This window comes from Pseudorasbora parva, chromosome 5 (assembly GCF_024679245.1).
Source record: "Pseudorasbora parva isolate DD20220531a chromosome 5, ASM2467924v1, whole genome shotgun sequence".
Taxonomy (NCBI): Eukaryota; Metazoa; Chordata; class Actinopteri; order Cypriniformes; family Gobionidae; genus Pseudorasbora; species Pseudorasbora parva.
The window spans coordinates 51,130,330-51,154,866 of NC_090176.1; the positions used below are offsets into that span (position 1 = coordinate 51,130,330).

Here is a 24,537-nt window from a genome sequence, read left to right on the forward strand (position 1 = left end):
CCTTGTATGCAACGAGATGCAACCGCACACGGGGATCTAATCCTTGATGGTAGGTGGTCAGAAGTGATTGCTCAATCCATCCGCTAGCGGCGGCCAGGGTCCGAAACTGCAGGGCATACTCATTTACAGACATATTATTTTGCTTTAAGTGATACAATTGCTCACCCACAGATGCATCCCAGGCGGGCTTTCTGAAGACATCTTTGAAGTGTGCAATAAAGCTGGACATCTAATGTATAATTGGGTTATTCTGTACATTCAGAGTTTCCGCCCATCGCACATGAAGACGCTGAAGACCAGGAAGTAGATGCTGGAGATAGGTAAGTAACATCAAAGGAGTCCTTGAAGTAAGCAGAGGGGTTAGTACCTTTTACAAACGAGACTGGACAGTGACTGTGTTTGTGTGTGTGTCTTTTGTGCTGCTGGTGATTGGTGTGATGATGAGCTGTAGGTGTGCGTGGTTAATACTCAGGGGAAAGCGTGTGCTGTGATTCGGTGATGTGGGAGACTGGCATTTCTGTGACAATTAGAGATAGCTTCGATATTTGATCACTATAGTACTTGGTTAAAATGTCACTTTACTATTCTGAAAATAACAATGAGATACAAACCTGTAAATATTCAATCGACTTTTCTGAAATTTAAAACAAAATTGTAATGCATTCAGTCACACAGGTTTGTGCATTAAACTCACGGCCCCGAAAAATAGCCTATCATCAATTATGTTGTTCCCCCGAACATGACCAACTCTGCCAACTTTTTTAACATTTGGTCATATATTAATTTTTATTATTATAATTTTTTTAAATAACGCATAGGCCTAAATAGAAATGATCAGAAATAAATCTCCAGCTGAAACGCTTCAACACATCGTGTTGTTTTTGATTTGTGTATTTTAAGGAATCAAACAAATGGATTGAACTCACTCATTACGACAGTGACTTTCTGCCACCTGCTGTCTGTTTTAGTTTTATATTAAACATATTAAACATATCACTTCATTGGATCCGTTATGCCATATTTTTGGATTAACATGACGTTCAGGCTTTTAATAAGGTTGCCCCTGGACATGAGTTTATGAAAGTAGGCTAACTATTTCTGTTAACACTTTACTTGGTGTGCATAAGACTGACATGACACCTTCATAATCATGACATGACACGTGTCATGAATATGAAGGAGTTTTATGCATGTTTATGACAACTGTCATTAAGTGTCATTCGCTTAATTATGTCATTTTTAATGCAATGATGACATTTCAGAGTTGTCTTTGTTATGACAACTTGACATAAACCAATACATCATAACCTGTCAGTGTCTTTGTCATGAGAACTTGACATTACCAAGACAACATAACCTGTCATAAACATGACATAACAGATTATCAAATTTAAGAAACTTACTTAGCTTATAGGGTTAACCTTAAACTGTCATGTGGTTGGTTTTGATGTTGACTGAGGCCATTATAATGTCATACATTTTTTTCAGTGGCACAAGTTTAATTTGTCATTAAAATGTAATTAGGTGTTAATACGCTGTCAAATTATTTTTTAATAACAGCGTCATTAATATTTTTCAGTTCATAATGTTTTATTTTATTTTTTAAGTGTCCTCCACCAGCTTCAACAGAAGGTTCGAGAAATAAAATCAATCATTTAATTTTTAAGATCTGCCCTCTCACAGAACTGACTCTTAAAAACACAAGGCATGAATTTATACACAGGTGACCAGCACCAATTAACCCAAAAAAGGGGAAAAAACGTACACAAATAATGGCCATTACACAAAATAAACATATATATATCAACTAGGGCCGGGACTTTAACGCGTTAATTAAGATTAATTAACTACGGGACTTTAACGCGTTAATTAATTACACAAAAAGATAACTAACATAATTTTAACCACACTTATTTTTGCACCGCGGAACGTTTTTCAATGAATGAGTTTCGACAGACCGATTATACTGAAACACCAACTAGCGCTCTTGACTTCCGACAACAACAACCTAAACAACAAATCAACATGAATGAAGAAGCTGAGACCACTTTGCTTGGCCCCGTGGATGGGAAGTTTTGTTTTAAAAAACGAAAGGATGGAAGCGTCGACAAGTGCATGGTTGTGTGCAAGGTATGCAACAAGGAATTTGCGTATCACCGCAGCACATCGAGCCTCAAATATCACCTCAACGCAAAACACATAGGAGTTAGCGTGGACGTTAGCCCGACTCCAAGTAACGTTAAAGTTACAAGGACCCACTCCCAAGCCACACTCCACCAGATGACTGGTTTCAGGACCAGGATAACTAAGTCCACGTCTGAAAAAATAACCAACGGCCTGGCTCACTGGATTGCACTCGACTGTAGACCACTTGGAGTAGTAGAAGACAAGGGCTTGCAAAATGTACTACAGATTGCGTCGTCTGACCCAACATACGAGCTGCCGTGCAGAAAGACAGTGACAAAAAGAGTACAGCAGCTTTATGACAATGAAAAGGAAGATAAAGAGAATTTATTGGAGAAATCTGATTGTGTTGCCCTGACTGGGGATCATTGGACCTCGGTAAGCAATTCAAATTACTTCGGTGTGACGGCACACTTTATTGACGTCAAGTGGCGTCTTCACTCATTTGCCTTAACTATCCAGAAGACCACCACTAGGCACTTTGCTGAAAACGTGGCAGGAGATTTTGAATCTGTGGCAGAGGCCTGGGAAATCACACAAAAAGTCACCACAATCGGAACAGACAGTGCCCGAACCATGATCGCTGCAATGAGACAGCTCTCATTCCAGCACATGCCGTGTGTTGCTCACGTGTTGCAGAGGACCATCACAGTTTGCCTTGCTGACAGCGGGTTCACAGCCTCATTGGCAAGATGCCGTAAAATAGTGGGGCATTTTAAACATAGCCCCTCAAACACAGAGGAACTGCACAAGGAGCAGACACAACTACAACAAGACCAAGAGCCACTGATACAGGATGTTTCCACAAGGTGGAATTCGACACTGTTCATGATCTCTCGTCTGCTGAAGAACCATGAGGCTGTGAAGGTTACTCTAGCCAAACAGAAGCACAAGCTCACCATGTTAACTACAGCAGAGTGGGACAGACTGTAGAGGCTCGAGACCCTCCTTAAACCATGCAGGTAAACACCCACCAACTGTTTTTAAATGTATTGTACTGAATATCAATATCACAATGACTACTATAAAGTTGCTACTGTTTTTAACCTACTATTAACTGGCACAATAATTACTTTACAATAATCACTTTCCGAAACTATTCTCTGCAGATATGTGACTGAGCTCCTTGGGGGTGAGACTTATGTCTCATGCTCTGTTGTGTTACCTGCTCTCCGCCACCTGACCCACACCATGGAGGTCTCAGATGACGACCCAGCCTTTGTGGTGAGGTTCAAGTGTGACTTTATAAAGGACCTGTCTCAACGCCAAGATACACTCAACCATGAATGGCTCAGGGTGGCTACAGCACTCGACCCACGCTTTAAGGTAACGTGTTATGGTCTTCTTTGTTTTTCTTTTCTCGTTCTTTTTGACCCCCTTTCCCCTGCCCTCCCCCCTCTTTATTTCTGTGGAACCATGTATGAACATTAATTTCACCCATCTTTTTACTCTGTAAATCTGTGATGTGACAATAAACCTGATTCTGATTCTAAGGACCTAAAGTGTCTACCAAGAGGAGAGCGAGGAGGGGTGTGGACCAGCATTGAGGCACTGCTGCGAATAGAACCAAACAGAGCCACTCCAGAACCCACAGAGGAGCCAGCAAGGAAGAGGAGCCTCCTGCTGTTTAATTCAGACTCTGAATCAGAGGATGAAGAGGGGCCCAACGGGGCTCTGGCCCGCTACAGGGCAGAGCCCACCATCAGTGAAACAGACTGCCCACTGCAGTGGTGGTCCACTCATGAGGGAGCCCATCCACAGCTTTTTGTCCTGGCCCGCAAGTATTTGGGCACCCCTGCCACTTCTGTCCCTTGTGAGAGACTTTTCTCACTGGCAGGTAACATAGTTCAAAAGAAAAGGGCAGCCTTGAGCTCTGAAAATGTGAACAGGCTTGTTTGTCTCAGCAACTGGCTGAAAGATAAGTATAAGAAATAGCCATAGAGGTATCCTGAGGCCAATGAGGTTGTTGTTACTGAAAAGTTGATCAAACAGTGGCCTAAGCAACAGAGAGATTTATTTTTCATATTGGAAGAATAGGGACTGAGGTCAATCACTGGCACTTATTTTATTTTAAATGGTACACTTTATGTTGAACTATGTATTATTTTGTTGATGCAACTGACACTTTATGTTGAATGTATTGTTTTGGCCAAGGTTATTGTGAGTTTGACTTATTCTGTTATGGCCTCTGAAGCAACAGAGAGATGTTTTCTAATAGTCAGGGTTTCCAATGTTCTGAATGTACTTGAAAGTATTGTGTTTTACTTAAAAAAACATAGTTTACAGAAGGTCTACCTATCTATAGGCTACCTGAATTTCTGAAATGTACTGCATTTCTTAATAAGCTATTGCTACACTTTATGGCAAACATTGCACTGGTCTGCTGGACTGAAATAAATAAACAATATTTTGTTGATTAAGCTTATGTATTCAGTCATTATTCAATGGTATACTAAAAATCCATGTAAAAAATAACTTCTCACTGTTCCCAGGTAAAATATTTATATGCGATTAAAATGCGATTAATTGCGATTAATTAATTACAAAGTCTCTAATTAATTAGATTCCCGAGTCCCGGCCCTAATATCAACATCATATACACACATAAAATAACTCTTTGTCAAATGACTTCACTTTATAAATTATCTTCCGATGTATAAAAATAAGAGGAATAGTCTTTAGAGCCCCACCGCGGGCTGAACAAGTAATGGTTGCGACTAGATCCTAGGCCGGAACATTATATATAGGGCCAACGTTTCCGCCCGATCCCCTTAAGACGGTGCACCAGCACACGGGACTTAGCCATAACAAACAGACAAACAAAGAAATGGTAAGAATAAACTCAAACTATTCGTTAAAGAGTGAGTGAGAGTTTAAATAAAGTATATTAAACCCAAAATAACGTTGTTGTGAATTGTTTTTACTTACTGCAAACTAAATTGACATTAAACACCTAAACAAACTAACCTGACTGAGGCACTGCCAACAACTGTTACAGCGTACACATAACCAGTGGTGCCACCATAGACATCATTATATAAGTTAGGTGTATATGTCTATGCCACTCGATCATTTTGAGTTATATTAATAGTTTTTAATGACTCTGTATGATTTCCTCTATGATGCAATATTTCAGGTCAAGCTAAATATTCATGACACTTTTATAAAATAATTTGACACAGTATTGAAACTTAATGACATGTTAATGAGAAATTCAACTTGTACCACTGTAGTTCAGGTCAAGAAATATATTCATGACAATGTCACGTCAAAACCAACCACATGACAGTTTAATAATAATAATAATAATAATAATAATAATAATAATAATAATAATAAAATATTTTATTTATAACGCACTTTTCATTCCGAAGAATCTCAAAGTGCAACAAGGGGAAAAAATAACAATACATGAATAACAAGTAAAAATTACATCTCAACATCATGCCGGAGGCTGATGACGCTAGCCTGGTGCAAATTTCAGCCACCATGCAGCTCAAGCCCGAGGGAGACCACCAGTGAGCAGCCGACACCCAGAAGAGAGAGCAGCCGCAGAGAGCAACATCAAATGTCCTTCAAACCAAAACCAACCACAAATTCAAACAAAAACAGAAGAGAAGCGGTGAAAAAACGGCAAACAACGTCCTCTCAGTGGCTGCCAGCAATCAGCAACAGTCCCAATAGTAGCTCTGACTGTTAAGGCCCTTTCACACTGGACGCGATTTTGACGTTCGAATAATTCACGCGATGTTTTTTTTCTTCGATCAGCTGTTTGTGTAATGAGCGCTTCCACACCGAACGCGAATGTGCTGAGGCGAAAAAACGACATTAATTTTTTTCGTTTCGATGTCGATTTTTTTTTTACTCTAGCGGCGACAAAAACGGCTTCAACCAATCACATAAAAGGAAACAAAGGTGACGAAATGTCCAGTTGATGTCACAAGCTATTCAATCAACTTTAACCAGGCATGGCATTTCTCATGAGATTATAACTGTAAGCTGTCCAGCTGCAGCTGTGTTTGCCCACTGCATGATACAGACAGCAATAACTTAACTTGTAAGTTAGTATAATAACTTATAAGTTATTACCTTTTATAAATAGTTTTTTTTTCTTCTAAACATTGTGTCCGTGATTATGGAAAGTGAACGTGTTGCCATCAGTAGGCTACGTCTGTGGCACTGAAATGTTTACATTGTGACTCGACTGGAAACATCTGCTCAGATCGATTGGTCCCTGAAGTGCACGGTTTGTCTCGTCAGATGCGCTGCCGTCTCTGGAGGAGCTCCTCAAATTGTCCCACAGACTTTAGAAAGTAAGTGCAGAACCGGCCATGATAAAGTTTTAGCTCCTGTTCAAGATTAGCATCCTCCCCTTCAGATCTCTGTTCTTTAAGACTGGCTGCACCCAAAACCTTCTTCTCGGTCCTTTAAATAAAATGAAAAGCTCGTCTTCACTGAATGAGGAAGTGCCCGTGTTTTCTCAGCTGTCGCTGCGAATGTTTTGGAGTGTTGGAGCTCTGAAACGTCGCAAATTCGTGTCGTGGCTGATGTGAATGGTTTTGACGCGAAATATTCGCATGCGAAATATTCGCTTATTCGTTACGCTTTTTCGTTACACGTCCGGTGTGAAAGGACCATAAGACTAGTCACAAACATAAGAAAATAAAATAAAATCTAAATTTAATAGTAAAGTTAACATGATTTGTGGGTGGAGAAGCGGCGAACAGACAACGCCAGCGTCCTCTCCCCCACGTTGCCTAGCAACTAATGTAATGTAAACCCAAAAAGCTAAGTAGTTTCTTAAATTTGATAATTAATCTGATATGTCATTTCATGTCTGTTTATGACAGGTTATGTTGTCTTGGTAATGTCAAGTTGTTATGACAAAGACACTGACAGGTTATGATGTATTGGTTTATGTCAAGTTGTCATGACAAAGACACTGACAGGTTATGATGTATTGGTTTATGTCAAGTTGTCATAACAAAGACAACTCTGAAATGTCATCATTGCATTAAAAATGACATAATTAAGCGAATGACACTTAATGACAGTTGTTGTAAACATGCATTAAAAACTCCTTCATATTCATGACACGTGTCATGTCATGATTATGAAAGTGTCATGTCAGTCTTATGCACTCCCCTTCAAGTAAAGTGTTACCCTATTTCTATTAGCGGAGTACCACCGCTTAATAGAAAAACATGGTCTTGTTTCAAATGCATTGGTCAACATGCTTGCGTGGACTTCACTGTAGCCTATATGTGCGCTGCTTCCTTTCCGTGAGAAAATATCAAGCACTTCCATTTCAGAGTCCCTGTTATCAGATCTGTTGAAAATGCTGTTCATATTTATTAGCCCAGGAGATTTTACAACACAGTAGGCTACAGTTAGGGTGATATGACTTAACCCGTGATAAAAGATTTTGGCCATATACATACTCAAGTCATTCATCACAGACAGTATCAACATCAGTAGGCTATACTTATTGTATTTCGGCCACACCACAAGGTGTCACTGTGGCCTTAATGCATCGCTCTCGCCTACTCTGAGCTCGATTGCTATGTCTGAGGTATACCCCGCCCTCCTCATTACCCAACGCACAAATAAATGTAGGAAGAAATAAACACATAAATAAATAAAGGTCTTGGGCCCTGGACAGGTTGCAATAGCTACCGTTTTTATCAATTTGGGGACGCACCTGTCCATGACCCAAGTGGAAGCCCAGATATCTTACTTCCACCCACCCAATCGCACATTTCTTAGGGTTTGCTGTGAGCCCCGCCCTTCTCAGCGACTTCAGGACAGCCCGCAAATGCTGCATATGTCGCTGCCAGTCTGTACTGTAGATGATGATATCATCCAAGTACGCAGCGGCATATGCAGCATGCGGCCGGAGAATTCTGTCCATCAGACGCTGGAAGGTTGTGGGCGCCTCGAACAAGCCGAAAGGAAGGGTGACGAATTGGTGTAATCCGAACGGCATGGTGAAAGCGTTTTTTTCTTTAGACATTGGAGACAAGGGGATATGCCAATAGCCCTTTGTTAAGTCCAGTGTCGAATAAAAGCTAGCGGTTCGTAGCCGATCAAGCAGTTCGTCAATCCTTGGCATTGGGTACGCATACAATTTTGACACCGCGTTCACCTTTCTGTAGTCTACACAGAACCGGACCGAGCTGTCAGGCTTTGGAACCAAAACTATCGGGCTCGCCCAATCACTGCTAGACTCTTCTATTACACCCATATCCAACATAGCCTCTAATTCTGCCTGAACTACTTTTTTTTGTGTTCTGGCAAACGATACGGGCGGCTGCGAATGACCACGCCCGGCTCCGTCTCAACGTGGTGCTGAATGAGGTCGGTGCGACCCGGTAGGGGCAAGAACACGTCCGCAAAAGCTGCCTTTAACGTTCGTATGTCGGTGAGCTGCGAGGGTGAGAGGTGATCCCCCCCCCCCCGGGGCCAGAGCGAAAGATTGAGGTTTTTGAACCGCTTGTGGCCCGAGATCCTCCTCTCCGCTCACTACCGTCGCTAGCATCACCGACTCCGCCTCTGACCACTTTTTTAACAAGTTGAGGTGGTAAATTTGACGTGCCCCGTCCCTATCGGATCGTACCACCTCATAGTTGAGGTCTCCCAATCGCCGTGTAACCTCAAAAGGCCCTTGCCACTTCGCGAGTAATTTTGAACTGGAAGTGGGGAGTAATACCAACACTTTATCTCCCGGTGCGAATTGACGTAATCTAGCTCCCCTGTTGTACAGCTGCCTTTGTCTGTCCTGGGCCTGTAACAAATTCTCCATTGATAGCCACCCCAACGTGTGGAGTTTTGTTCTCAGGTCCAGGACATACTGAATTTCATTTTTCGCCGCGGAAGGTCCGTCCTCCCAAGCCTCTTTAAGGACATCCAGCACCCCCCGAGGCCGGCGCCCATAGAGAAGCTCGAAGGGGGAAAACCCCGTGGAGGCTTGCGGGACCTCCCGTACAGCAAACAACAGAGGTTCTAGCCACTTATCCCAATTTTTTGCGTCCTCGTGAACGAACTTACGAATCATGGTCTTCAACGTGTGATTAAAACGTTCCACCAGACCATCTGTTTGTGGGTGGTAGACGCTGGTGCGAATCGATTTAATGCCCAATTATTCGTATAGTTCGCGGACCGTCCGTGACATGAATGCCGTGCCTTGGTCGGTGAGAATCTCTTTCGGGATTCCCACCCGGGAGATTAAAGAAAACAGTGCGCCCGCCACACTCTTCGCCGAAATAGTGCGGAGGGGCACGGCTTCCGGGTATCGCGTTGCATAGTCCACTAGGACCAATAAAAAGCGATGCCCTCGTGTAGATCACTCTAATGGCTCGATGAGGTCCATACCAATTCTTTCGAAGGGGACCTGCACTAGTGGAAGGGGGCACAATGGTGCTTTTGGGGTGGCCGGTGGATTCCCCAACTGACATTCACGACATGACGCGCACCACCTGCGCACGTTCTCTTGAATGCCCGGCCAAAAGAAGGGGGCCATTAGACGGTTAAGTGTTGCTTTTTGTCCTAAATGCCCTGCCATTGGATTACAATGAGCCGCCTGGAATAGCATTTCCCGACGGCTTTTAGGTATTAACAACTGGGTTGTATCCATTTTTGTCTGGGTATCTTGGGTCACCCGATACAACCTATCTTTCAAAACTGCAAAATACGGATAGGTAAGCGGTTGTCCCGGTTGGAGGAGGTGGCCGTCGATGGAACGGACCTGCTCAAATGCATGTTTAAGCGATTCATCTTGGGACTGTTCCAGGGGAAAGTCATCGCGATCTGTGAGAGGAGCCATCTCCAGACCACTCGGTTCCCCTGAAACAGCTTCCCGAGGTCCCGAATCCACCTCTCCCAACTGAGCGACCGCCTCCCTCCACTGCATATCCTTCCCCCAAGAAGCATCCGCACATAACTGCCCTAATAATTTATGGAATGCTGGCCAATTGGTTCCCAGAATCAACGGATACTGGAGATGTGGGTTAACTGCAGCCTCCACACTATGCTTTTGTCCCCGAAATTGAATAACGACCGGCACTAAAGGATACTTCACCACTTCCCCGTGTACACACCTCACCGTAACCGTGCAGCTGTTACCCAATGCCTTGGGCTGTATCAGGCTTTGGTGGATGGAGGTCTGGTTACAACCTGAATCCACCAAAGCCTGATAAGTACCCCCCTTGATACTCACAGGTATTAGGTACAATCCAGCTTGATCGAGGGCAGCTTGCAGCGCGTCGGGGACCCGGACCAGCGTGCCCACCTCCATGACGGGGCACCGATCAATGAAATGTCCCGGATCCCCGCAGCGCCAACAAGCTGGCCCAGGCCTCACCGCCGCCCTAGTGGCCGGAAGCAGGTCGACAGATTGGCGTGGAGAGAGGGCGGGATTGGAGGGAGAAGAGACAGTGTCCGCCGCTGTCGCCCCTCCCCTCGGTGCCGGGCGGGGAGGTGGCAGAGGCTCCCAAGATCCGCCCGTCCGCCATCTTGGGGCCCGTTTGGGCGGCACTCCCCCGCGAGACCTGGGAAAAGGGATAGAGCGAGAGAGAGGGGGATTTGTAGCAGGAGAGAGAGAGAGAGAGAAGCAGATGGTAAGTGTTCGCCGACCCCGAGGCACGCCACCAGCTGATCCTCTGCCAATTGGATGGCCTGGTTCAGCGTTGCTCCTGGTGAAGACCGGCGAGTGACTGGACGATGTCCGCAAATGGCGTCTTCGGCGGGGTCTGCATGGCGGCGGCGATCTTCTTCCTTCCTGGGTTTCGGCACCAGTGTAACGAACGTTCATGGGGATGTGAAGGAAGAAGATGGGGTCGGCTTTGACTGGGACTCGCTCTCTTTATTCAGTCTTTTTCAAAAACAAATAACAATCACACGTGTGTGTGTGTGTGTGTGTGTGCAAAACTCCACGATATGGATCGCTCCTTCTCTATTAGACTTTCTTTCTCAGTTTCTCTCAGTTTCTCTCAGTTTCTCTGCTGTCCACGCAAAGTCCCAGTTCAGGTCTCTCTCTCTCTCTCTCTCTGAGCCACAATATAGTTTTTGTTGTTGCTTTTTTACATTTATTTTTATTTATGTATTTATTTATTTTTAATATTGGCAGCCTTGACATTCCATATCTCATTGTTATGCAGATGATGTACGAATCTATTTTCCTGTCAAAGCAAATGACAAAATCTCAGCTCAGCCGTTGCTTCACTGCCTGACAGATTTAAAAATATGGTTGGATCAGAACATCTCGGGTTCCCTGAGAGGGAACGAGACACTGCGTCGTCGAGTGACGACACTCTGGGGAATGCCCTCTGCGTGATGTCTCTGAAGCATGAATGAAATCTGCCACCAATCTGATTGGTGCTACGTCATGACGGCATATGCGGAAGCTATAAGAATGCGGCGTCACATAGTACAGACAGCCTTTGCGATGAAGCGGGCACTCTATGTGAAGCTGTGGTGACGAGACGCAGTGTCTCTGTAGATCGAAATTTTACTGTTTAATATTATTTTGTATTATTAGTATGTATAATCAGTTAATATCATGTATTTGTATTATTATTCTTTACTAATATTCATTATCATTTGTATAATCATTATTATTTAGTCAGAATGAGTCTGAGCACAGGAGTGTGAGGGACATGGAGAGGAGATAATTTTGAACACAGGAATATGTAGCATAAGTTTTCCAATTATGCACATGTGACTGTAATTCTCTGTAAGGAAGTATTGTGTAGCATGATGTTGTTTTCCTACCAATGCATATGACACATGTCACAAGTTCTGTATAAGACATATTTTGAACAATGAACAACAAGTTTCTCTATGCATATGTTCTAGGGTATATTATGCCGCGTGAAAGCACGAGGTATAGCGCAAACAACCTGTTTATCTAGTAATACAATTGATTTCTCTGTCTGAGCAACCTATAAAATCCAAACTGGGTGTCCAGGAGGACAGAGAAAGCTGGAATGAAGATCATCTCCTAGGAAAATTGCCTTTCTCTCCTATGTCTGATATAAAATTATATAAAATAAATTTCTTGGCAAAATAACTGGTGTACGGTCCTGTGAATTAAACTACCACGGGGGAAAAGCTTAATTTTTAAGTCTACATTTTGGCGTCACGAACAGGATTGCATCTTCAGCCATTTGTCTGTCAATCAGGTAAGACTTTTTTCTTTCTAAATAGTTCTAAGTCTGCCTGATGATTATAGACATTGACTGAGACTGCTAAAAAGAATTGTGTTATTTAAAATACCAGTTGTATTGCCAATGAATATATGTCAGACATAGTAAAAGTAAAATAATAATTTAATTTGATTTGGACTTTTAAGTTGCTCAGATCAGTGAACCTTTAAACAATATTTGAATGAAGCTGGGGTAAAAGTGGATCTTTGGTTAAAAGACCATTTAGTCAAATTTTCGGGAGAATAAGCCATAAGGCGATTCAGCAATTAGCTTGACATGACTGCGAGGTGGTGAAATGTGGCGACTCTGCTCTGGAAGTAGACTCTAAAATATTTTACACACTGAAGATCCGTGCTGTTACAGACAGACGGGGAAGGTGTCAAGCTGGATTAAAAGCAGTTTAAAGTGGCGGATCTGGACTCTAAAGGGGAGTCCTGTTTATAGAGAATCCTAAAACGTTTAAACATGCTGAAGTAGCTGAAATTGCGGGCATTCTGATTTTGACAGAAGCTGTTCAGTATTTGAGGAGGAGAAATTGATCTGAGTTCAACTGAACAAAGAAACTAAAAAAATTTATAAAAAAATAAAAAACCTAAAGGAAGAAATTTATCTGAGTGAAACTAAAATATATGTTTTCTATATGAAAATATAAGAGAAATTTTCTTTTAACTTTTTCCCTCTTTTCTTTTGTTCCCTGAGTGTTTAGGAGAGAAAGGGAGAGAAGCAGGGAAGCACTCACCGCAGAACACACACATTCTCCACACACGCGCACTCATACACAGTATATATAGCTTAGACAAGAGAGAGAGAGAGAGAGAGCCCCTCCTTTGGAGATTCTCACACACACACACACACACACACACACACACACACACACACACACACACACACACACACACACACACACACACACACACACATACAGACATACCATAAGCCCTGCTGTTCTGAGACACAGATACAGAGTGACCAATAATTTGCAAAATGACAGAAGGTGACTGTAACAGCAGAACAATTTCTGCATGGTATCTGGAAAAGAAGAACAAGAAGCAAGTCAAATTTTTGAAAAAAGGACTTGATATTAATGCATCCATGGATGAGCAGTTAAATTGGTTTAAGAGACAAAAAGACTCTATCAAGTTAATACCACACAAGTGTGAAAAACAGGTGGAAGAAGAAAGCCTTGGACCAGTTAATCCAATCCCTCTTGAGAATCCAGACAAAGAATTATGGGTTGATGGATCCAGTTACTACGTTGATGGAAAACGACATACTGGATGGGCAGTTGTGGAGTCTGATGGAACTGTCGTGAAGAAGGGAGCTCTTTCTGGGAAGTTTTCAGCACAAGCAGCTGAACTCACAGCACTTACAGAAGCTCTTGAACTATCGGAAGGAGATCGAGTTAACATCTATACAGATAGTCGTTATGCTTTCGGCGTGGTCCATGACTACCTTGCCCTTTGGAAAAGACGTGGACTCATCACTAGCAGTGGGAGCGAAATACAACATGCTTCCATAATTCGTCGCCTGATTGCAGCATGCCACTTACCAAGAGAAGCAGCCGTGGTCAAAGTAAAATCACATCAATCTGACAAGTCCAAGGAAAGCCAAGGAAATTCTGCAGCTGATGCAGCAGCCAGAGAAGCGGCTTTACTCCCTCCTACTCCTGTCATCTTGGTTCAAGAAAACAGGAAAGACAATCCTGAACTCCATCTTTTGTCATATCAAACAGAGACAGATGAAGAGAAAGAACAATGGATAAAATCAGGAGCGAAAGAAGATGATCAGGGTATCTGGAGAATTCCAACAGGACAAGTGGTGATGCCGGTCGGTACAAGAAGAGAACTAATGCAGCTATATCATGGAAAAGTGCATGCTGGAGCAAAAGCAATGAAAGCTCAAATCAGCGAGACATGGTGGTGGCCACGGATGATGAGAGACATTGATGATTATTGCAGGAGATGCTTGATCTGCATGAAAGCAAATGTGGGAAAACCTGTAAAGGTGCGAATGTCACATGCACCAAGACCCACAGGGCCATGGACAAATCTCCAAATTGATTTCACAGGACCTTTGTCACCTAGTGGAGGGTACCAATACATTCTAGTAATCATGGACAGATTTACTAGGTGGGTGGAAGCATTCCCTACGAAGACCTGCACTGCTGAAGCAGCAGCACGAGTAATGGTGGAAGAAGTTTTTCCCCGCTGGGGTCTTCCATATGAAATTGATTCGGACAATGGAACTCACTTCACTGGAAAACTAATGAAGGAAGCAATGAAATTGATGGGGGTCAAACAGAAGTTCCACATACCCTACAGGCCTCAGAGCTCAGGGCTGGTTGAACGAATGAACAGATCGTTGAAAACGGCTCTTACCAAGGCCATTCTGCAGACTGGCCAAGGTTGGCACAAGTTATTGCCTGCCATCTTGTGGAACTTAAGAGCAACTCCAAACAGAGTAACAGGACTGACCCCTTTTGAACTGATGACTGGAAGAGCAATGATACTACCTCCCGATGCTCCGCCTCCCGCGGGAACAGGAGGAGATTCAACTTTGTTCCAAGAGAAGCTGCGACGCTATCTTGCAATGCTGGACAAAGCTACCAAAGACAATAACAAAAAAGTGCAAGAGGCTCAACAGCAATGGGATGAAAAACACACCACTACTGACATTCCACACATTCCCGAGTTAGGCAGTTTTGTTATGGTGAAACGTATTGCTAGGAAAGGTTTAGAACCTAGGTGGGAGGGACCATATGAGATACTCTTAACTACAGATACAAGTGTTTGCCTTAAAGGGAAGGGTGTAGGGACAGATAGATGGTATCACTGGTCACAAGTTAAACCTTGTTTAGTGAATGAACCAAATGATAATGATGACTTATGGCCTGAAATTGAGCAATGTACATCCATTAGCTTTAAAGATTGGGAACAAAGGAGTGATGTTTAATTATTTTTCTGCTTCCATTTCAGGGATCATTCCCATTGACATTGATTAGAGATGGTTGCAAGTTATTCTCGATACACAACGATGATGGTATGCTTGTTTTTAATTTTACTTGGCATTTACCAAGGAAGCCAAGCTTTATGGACCCCTCAAGTTCAAGGAATCACTAGAAATGCAACTTTGAAATCTGGCCAACAATTTACTTTACCCTTTATTTCCAAATGGGGATTATGGGATTGGGTGCCAAGTAATGATAAAGATCTTGCTAAGTATCGTAAGGACATCTATGGTGGATGTAACTATCACCATCAATGTTACCACAGCAGAGTAATCTGGCCAGTGAAAGACGGGGGATATTCTAGTAGTGGTCAACGACGAGAAATTTGTTCAAGAGAACAATGTGAAATTGTGGGGTTAGACCTCATAACTTCTACTAATGTGGAAATTAACTTCATTTTGAACCGTACTCACATGCTTACAATATGGGATTCTTTGGCTTTAGGGTGTATTTATCCCATAGTGTTACCATGTGAAGGATTCCTAAGGGATACTGCCTCGAGAACGACAAGATTCAAGGGAAATTATGTAAGAGTATGGCATTCAGAAGATGAGAATGAATATTGTGAGACTGGAGGAACATGAGTGGGTAATTTGCTCGTGTTCTACAATGTTTAGTCTATCCCTGAATGGATCTGCAGTTTGGGAAGTAGTTCCTTTAGATCAAGCCACAGGTGCATGGCAGGTGTCAGAAGCACAGTGGTGTATATTACATGATGGAATAAGTGAGACTATGATATATGGAGGGAAGTTGTGTCCAATTCCTCCTGATCCATTTTGCGTTGAGATTCTCTATCCTCTTCAATTGGGTGGAATCCATGTTCCACATGTGCAATTGTTGAACTTAGACCCACAATGGTGGAATAATGATTTAGTAGAGGAAAGGAATTATGAACTCTTTGAAATGGTTAAAAGAGTTAAGGAGAGTGTTAAAGCAGCTCAAGAAGAGGGAATTCAAGCAATGGGTCATGTTATTGTAGCGAATGGAGTAGCTAAATTGTTGTCTGAGAAGAAATTAGCACAAATTCCGGGGAATTTATCCTGGTCGGAATGGATAGTTCTGATTACGGTTGGAGTTTTTGTGTTTCTGTTAGTGATACAACTCATAAAATGTGTTACTAGAAGGAAAAGTACCAAACCTGTTAGATTGGTTATTTCTAACCATGTGGATAAAACAGAGAATAGGAAATTCAGAGTCAAATAGGAGATTTTACACACTACACTACTTACAGAATATAACCTCACAAACAATCAACATCTGCTTACTGATTCACAACCCCAAGGGATAGGAATTCTTTAACATCAACTTTTATGTTTGTTTGTTATTTTGACCAGGAACTGGAGGAGTTCAGGGCCCGAACGAGTCCAGGCACTGGTGAAGATTCATTAGTTTTTACTTTCTTAGAAGATTGGGGTTCATATTAAATGCATACACATAGACGTTAAATGGCACATATCTCGGGAACATAACATGGGTTTGGGTTCTTTGTTTCTTTTTGTTTTTTTTCCATTTCTGTTCTTCTGTCCTTGTTTATTTCTTCGTCTGCTATTCTTCTTTCTCACTATCACTTCAATAGGTTGGCTACCTGGGTGATGGTGTGGAACGGACGGCCGTAGTTCCAGAAGAAGGGAGATGTAGATCGAAATTTTACTGTTTAATATTATTTTGTATTATTAGTATGTATAATCAGTTAATATCATGTATTTGTATTATTATTCTTTACTAATATTCATTATCATTTGTATAATCATTATTATTTAGTCAGAATGAGTCTGAGCACAGGAGTGTGAGGGACATGGAGAGGAGATAATTTTGAACACAGGAATATGTAGCATAAGTTTTCCAATTATGCACATGTGACTGTAATTCTCTGTAAGGAAGTATTGTGTAGCATGATGTTGTTTTCCTACCAATGCATATGACACATGTCACAAGTTCTGTATAAGACATATTTTGAACAATGAACAACAAGTTTCTCTATGCATATGTTCTAGGGTATATTATGCCGCGTGAAAGCACGAGGTATAGCGCAAACAACCTGTTTATCTAGTAATACAATTGATTTCTCTGTCTGAGCAACCTATAAAATCCAAACTGGGTGTCCAGGAGGACAGAGAAAGCTGGAATGAAGATCATCTCCTAGGAAAATTGCCTTTCTCTCCTATGTCTGATATAAAATTATATAAAATAAATCTCTTGGCAAAATAACTGGTGTACGGTCCTGTGAATTAAACTACCACGGGGGAAAAGCTTAATTTTTAAGTCTACAGTCTCGTTCCCTCTCAGGGAACAAGAGTTATATACATAACCCAAGACGTTCCCTTTATCGAGGGAACTCGCACTGCGTCATCGAGTGACAACACTGGGGAACGAATACCCACTATGCCACACCGTATCACGCCCGTCCTAGTGTGAAGCTGGCCCCCCCAGGCACACTCAGGATGCGAGCGCCCTAGCCCCCGGCGTAGCCGGGAGATCCAGCTTATAAAACCTTATGAAGGTGTGAGGGTTGGCCCAACCTGCCGCTTCGCAAATCTCAATAAGCGAAGCTCCCGAAAGGAGGGGCCAAGCCCCTCGTAGAGTGAGCCCTCACGGCCATAGGTGATGGCAAATTGCGCACCCGATAAGCCGTGGCTATAGCCTGGACGATTAAGTTACTGATTGTCTGCTTTGCCGCAGGCAGCCCTTTCTTGGGGGGGCCAAAACACACCTACAGCTTCTCAAGGCCCTGACCGGGCAGAGCAGGTGCAACCTAGCTTCATCTGCTGTCGCGTGAGACGGAGGATGAAAAGCCTGAAGAAACACTGACCTCATGATGTATCCCTGCACGGCTTGATGGGCAGAACCGGGGCTTTCAGGGACGCTGCTGCGTCGGGAGACAAATAGCTCGCTAGTGCCTCCTCAACATGTGGCAGCGTCCCATAGCCAGCCTCTGACGTGCCCACGACACACCCGAAATCTAATACGGGGGGGTTCGATAGGTGCGCCGAGTCTGGTTTTTCCCACGATTTGCACAACTCATTGTGCAAATCTGGGAAAAACGGCAAGCCCCTTCGTGGAGGCTGAGCACGCTTTTTAAAAAAGCGTCCATCCAGCTTGCTCACAGGCTGGACTTGAGCTGATGTTGAGTTTGGCCACAGCGCGTGTCAGCACATCCACCAGCTCTTCTTGAGTGGGGGAGTGAAGAGGTGAATCCACCTGCACACCACCCGCCTCCAGGCTGAACTGATCTGACCCCTCGGAATCAGACAGCATCAGCACTGGGTTATCAACCTTACGGGAAGATTAGTTTAGTTGGCATACACTTGGTGCATGTCTTATAAAATATTAAAAATATAAACGTCTGAGAGAAAAAGAAGAGTAAAGTGTGAGAATATCAGATGTGTATCAGTGTATTGGATCTGTGCATTCGACCTTAAAGTGACATCAGCTTTGTAAAGAGCTTTGTAACTTATATACAAGTATTTCAATTAGTTTTTAGTTAGTCGTATGGTAGTATGTCAGATGGAGCGTCACTGACTGGCTTAAACCACGATGACAGTGTGCATTTATACAACAATAATAAAATAATGCATTGGCATAAAAAAGGAAATTTACTTTTATACTTAAATACTTTTTAAAACAAATACTTCTGTACTTTTACTCCAGTAAAAATCTGTTTTTACAACTTTCACTTGTAACAGAGTAATATTTGACCAGTAGTACTTTTACTTTTACTCAAGAAATAGAGTTGTGTACTTTGTCCACCTCTGATGAATAATCCAATAATTTGGCACACACTTAATTCAAACATAAGACTTCAGATCAGCAGAAAAACACATTTTCCCATCACTGGCCTAAGGGATGAAAACAATGATCTGTGACTCAATCTATATTTAAACTAATCTATAATCTATATTTCTCTCTTCATTCACCATCTTTTGTCTTTGTTTTGCTGCAGAATATTATTAACATCACATTTTAGTGAAGCTTCAAACCAGCATTTAATCAATTAAAGCTTTAATCTGTGAAATCTCTGTTCTTCAGGTGTGTTTAGTGATGAAGATGAAGAGGAGTCAGTGTCAGTGACGGCGGGAGATTCAGTCACTCTTGACTCTGATCTCACTGAAATAAAGGATGATGATGTGATTCAGTGGAGGTTTGGAAACACTGTAATAGCTGAAATCAATAAACGGGCCGACAGATTCACTGTATATGATGATGTTCTTGATGGGAGATTTAGACACAGACTGAAGCTAAACAAACAAACCGGATCTCTGACCATCACAAACATCACAGATGAACATGATGGATCTTATACACTAGAGTTCAACAGTGTGAGAAAGAAAAAGATCAATGTCAGATCCTATGGTGAGATTAAAAAATAAAAATAATTATAATAAAAAAATTAATAACATTTTTAATTCATGCATAATTTTGTTTATTATTAGGTGTTATGATATTGTTTATTTCAAACATATTTTAAACAATATAAATTTAGTAAAACATAAAATTATTTCACGGTATTAATCTGACAAACCTGTCTGTTTTTGTTTTTACAGAATTGTGGTCTGTGTCAGTGAAGGAGGGAGAATCACACACTCTAGACTCTGGTCTCACTGAAATAAAGGATGATGACGAGATTCAATGGAGGGTTATGGATAGTGATAAGACTGACTGGTGGTCTGAATTCACTGTAATAGCTGAAATCAATAAACGGGCCAACAGATTCACTGTATATGTTGATGTTCTTGATGGGAGATTCAGAGACAGACTGAAGCTGAACAATCAAACTGGATCTCTGACCATCACAAACATTACAACTGAACAGACTGGACTTTATGAACTTAAGATCAACTCTACGATCACTAAGTTCTTTCTCTCTGTCTTTGGTGAGTTAAAAAGAGTTTCACCATTTTATGTTCTCATCACCAGGTACCATTATTAATCCAAACACTGTTTTTCTTCTTTGCTGTCTGTTTTTGTTTTATGATATTATTTATTTGAAATTTAAATATATCAAATTATTTACTTTTACAAGCCCGATTCCAAAAAAGTTAGGACACTGTACAAATTGTGAATAAAAAAGGAATGCAATAATTTACAATTCTCATGAATTTATATTTTATTCACAATAGAATATAGATAACATATCAAATGTTGAAAGTGAAACATTTTGAAATGTCATGCCAAATATTGCTCATTTTGGATATCATAAGAGCTACACATTCCAAAAAAGTTGGGACATCTAGCAGTAATTCTGCGGTGAAAAATAGTGGAGCAAAATCAGAACGTTTCTCAGAGAAAAATTGCAAAGAGTTTGAAGTTATCATCATCTAGAGTGTATAATATCATCCAAAGATTCAGAGAATCTAGAACAATCTCTGTGCGTAAGGGTCAAGGCCAGAAAACCATACTGGATGCCCGTGATCTTCGGGCCCTTAGACGGCACTGCATCACATACAGGAATTATACTGTAATGGAGATCTCAACATGGGCTCAGGAATACTTCCAGAAAAACATTGTTGGTAAACACAATCCACCGTGCCATTCGCCGTCACCGGCTAAAACTCTATAGGTAAAAAAGAAGCAAAATCTAAACATGATCCAGAAGCGCAGGCGTTTTCTCTGAGCCAAGACTCATTTAAAATGGACTGTGGCAAAGTGGAAAACTTCTGGGGTCAGACGAATCAAAATGTGAAGTTCTTTTTGGAAAACTGGGACGCCATGTCATCCGGACTGAAGAGGACAAGGACAACCCAAGTTGTTCTCAGCGCTCAGTTCAGAAGCTGGTTCTCTGATGGTATGGGGTTCATGAGTGTGTGTGGCATGGGCAGCTTACACATCTGGAAAGGCTCCATCAATGCTGAGAGGTAGAAAACATTTGGCGCATCATAAAGAGGAAGATGCGACAAAGAAGACCTAAGATAGTTGAGCAACTAGAAGCCTGTATTAGACAAGAATGAGACAACATTCCTATTCCTAAACTTGAGCAGCTCGTCTCCTCAGTCCCCAGACGTTTGCAGACTGATATAAAAAGAAGAGGGGATGACACACAGTGGTTAACATGGCCTTGTCCCAAATTTTTTGAGATGCATTGAAGCCATGAAATTTAAAATCATCTTATTTTTCCCTTAAAATTATGCATTTTCTCAGTTTAAACATTTGATATGTCATCTATATTTTATTCTCAATAAAATATTGACATTTTAAACTTCCACATTATTGCATTGTTTTTATTCAAAAACTGTAGTGTCCCTACTTTTTTGGAATCGGGTTTGTAAAAGCAATCATAAAGTTATTAAAATCTGCTACAAACTCTGTTTCTGTTTGTTCTGTGTTTGATGATACAGAAGAATTATCAGTGATGGAGGGAGATTCAGTCAGTCTAAACTCTGGTCTCACTGAAATAATGATGGGCTATGATTGGATTTGGTGGCGGTTTGGACGGGAAAACACTGTAATAGCTGAAATCAATAAACGGGCCGACAGAGTCACTGTATATGATGATGTTCTTGATGGGAGATTCAGAGACAGACTGAAGCTGGACAATCAAACTGGATCTCTGACCGTCACAAACATCACAACTGAAGATTCGGGACGTTATAAACTTTCACGCAGATCCTCATCAAAAGCATTCAGTGTTTCTGTCGGTGAGTAGAGATCGTTTGTCCTGTCCTTCAAATATTTCTGTTTTTTAATCATTTTATAGTTTGAGATGATAGATCATATAAACACTGATTGTTTATATGACAATATAAACAATTGAACCGAAAATAAACTGATTTTATTTGAACATTATAAACACAGAAAATAAGATTGATGATTAGATTTGTTTTTGTTTATTTAAAAAAAAAAAATTCTGTCATGTTCTCCAGCTCTGCCTGTTCCTGTCATCAGCAGAGACTGTTCTTCATCTTCATCATCATCATCATCATCATGTTCATTGTTGTGTTCAGCTGTGAATGTGGGTCATGTGAATCTCTCCTGGTACAAAGGAAACAGTTTATTGTCCAGCATCATCAGTGTGTCTGATCTCAGCATCAGTCTCTCTCTTCCTCTGGAGGTGGAATATCAGGATAACAACACCTACAGCTGTGTGATCAACAATCCCTTCATCAACCAGACCAGAGATCTCAACATCACTCAACTCTGTCACACATGTTCAGGTACGGCAGCGCTGCTGATATTAGTTGATGTCTGCGCAGGGATGGGCAGTATTTCAAATACATGTATTTAAAATACGTATTTGAAATACAAAATACTATTTTGTATTTTGTTTTTTAAAGCCTTTGGAAAAAATTGAATGTAATTTGTATTTTAATACATTTAAGATGAGTATTTTTGTATTTTCAAAATACTCAAAATACTTTGACCCAGGCAACCTCTTTATCAGGAGCTGTTTTCATGCATCTACTAGTTCAGACCAGACACGCCCCTCCCCCCAACATTCATTCAGGTGAGCCGCAGCTGTACAACCCTAGCCTGACAAGCCAGACCCACATCAAGATGTTTGGTCTGGAAACTCACCATAGACAGGGCTCAATCCGAGGGGCGGATAAACTAAACGGTTGTCTTTCAAACTCCCTCTGCACGCGATAGGATAGTGCTACAACCATCAAGAGCAACGTGAAGCAGAGCTCATTGATAGATTAAACATTCGCCGTATCCGGTCGGCTAAACTCCGAACACATCTTCCCTTTTTAAGAATGACTTCAGTGCCGTTCTTTTCTCAGAGAAAAGCTTAACTCAAGTCTTCCAGAGTCACGGCCAAAGCTGATTCGAAAGACCGCCGTTCGCCAGCGTCTGTGTTTACTAGAAGCACGCAAACGCAACTCTGCCGTCATTATGTTAAGCCCCGCCCACCGGCTCTATACACGATGTGATTGGCCCGACCAGAGTTTGGTTTACAGCTCAGAAGTGTATTGAGAGTTGCTAGACGGCACTCGTGGCAGATTAGATTTGCTGCCGCTAGGGTGCGTCTAGATTTCTAGGCTAGTACAACCCAGCCTTGGATCGGCAACTTTACAAAATTGTTGGAATAAGGTGAGGATGTCATGGTCAATTCTACTTGTTGATTAAAGTAGCTTGTCAAATGTGTTTGAAGTATTAACGTTACTGCATGTTAGGGATGAGGGATATCATATGACAATACATATCGTAGATTCGTAGCAATAATATAAAATGTGAATCGATGGAACTTTTTCTAAATCATTTACATAGATAGGCCATATCGGGGTAAGCACATATATCTGTGCAGCTTTTAGTGGGCAGGAATAATTGGAATGTTGGAGTGGAAAAAGAAGCGAGGGCGAATGAGTTATTGACGTAATTTGTGTTATTATAACTGCCGCTAAAGGAAATTCAAATTCAAATTGAAAACGAAAGTTTCTAAGCAGTTGCACACATCTAAATGCTTTTTGGCATTCAGAATAGGCCCAGATAGATTACAGCCTAATATGGATACCTTCACTGAATTGCCAATTTCACATGTATTTGGTGTATTTTCAAAATACAAAATACTGTATTTGTATTTAAATACATTTTTCCACACAGTATTTTGTATTTGTATTTCAATACATTTTTCCTCACAGTATTTTGTATTTGTATTTTAAATACATTTCCATGTATTTATGCCCATCTCTGATGTCTGCGCTGATATTAGTGTTGATTGACTGAGCTGATCTCAGTTTGATGCTTTTATTCCTCAGACTCTGTCCACTGTTGTGGTTCTACTGAAGCTGTGATCCGATTGGTCCTCTCTGCTCTGGTGGGCGTGGCTACTGTCATTCTTCTGGTTTATGACATCAGTACCAGAAGAGCTGAACCAGATCAAGCTCATATTTAGACATCAGGTACCTCCTTTATGGTGTCAAGTCTAATTTTTTTATCAGTTATGAATTTTCATTATTATAGTTTTTTTTTATATTTATATGTTGATTTTTTTTAAATAGGTGGCTCATTTCCACCATAGAAGATGATTGAAGAAACAGCAACATATTTACACATTAATGCTCAGTGACAAATGCAAGTGTTTGTCGTGATAAATGATGATAATTACCTAATATTACATTGCTCATACTAGATTAGATAACATGCTTTTTAATTTGTTTTAAAATCCAGTCATTCATATTTGATTGTGGCTTTAAAATGACATTCCACTCA

The 24,537-nt window shown here is 41.4% G+C and overlaps 2 protein-coding genes across 2 annotated transcripts in view; both read left to right on the top strand.

Annotated features, from left to right (window-relative positions):
• The window catches only part of LOC137075880 (uncharacterized), a 54,838-nt gene extending 30,618 nt beyond the window's left edge, over nt 1-24,220 (top strand). Inside the window, exons 5-9 of the mRNA XM_067444832.1 lie at nt 19,444-19,743; nt 19,935-20,264; nt 21,726-22,025; nt 22,251-22,541; nt 24,084-24,220. Of these exons, the coding sequence (XP_067300933.1) occupies nt 19,444-19,743; nt 19,935-20,264; nt 21,726-22,025; nt 22,251-22,541; nt 24,084-24,220 (1,358 nt within the window). The remainder of the gene's footprint in view (nt 1-19,443; nt 19,744-19,934; nt 20,265-21,725; nt 22,026-22,250; nt 22,542-24,083) is intronic.
• On the top strand, nt 1,900-4,597 carry LOC137076202 (uncharacterized). The gene is made up of 3 exons (XM_067445138.1): nt 1,900-3,146; nt 3,294-3,510; nt 3,679-4,597. Exon 1 carries the CDS (start codon nt 1,939-1,941, stop codon nt 3,115-3,117), a length of 1,179 nt encoding a protein of 392 aa, XP_067301239.1. The 5' UTR covers nt 1,900-1,938; the 3' UTR covers nt 3,118-3,146; nt 3,294-3,510; nt 3,679-4,597.
• Nucleotides 24,221-24,537: the final 317 nt, after the last annotated feature.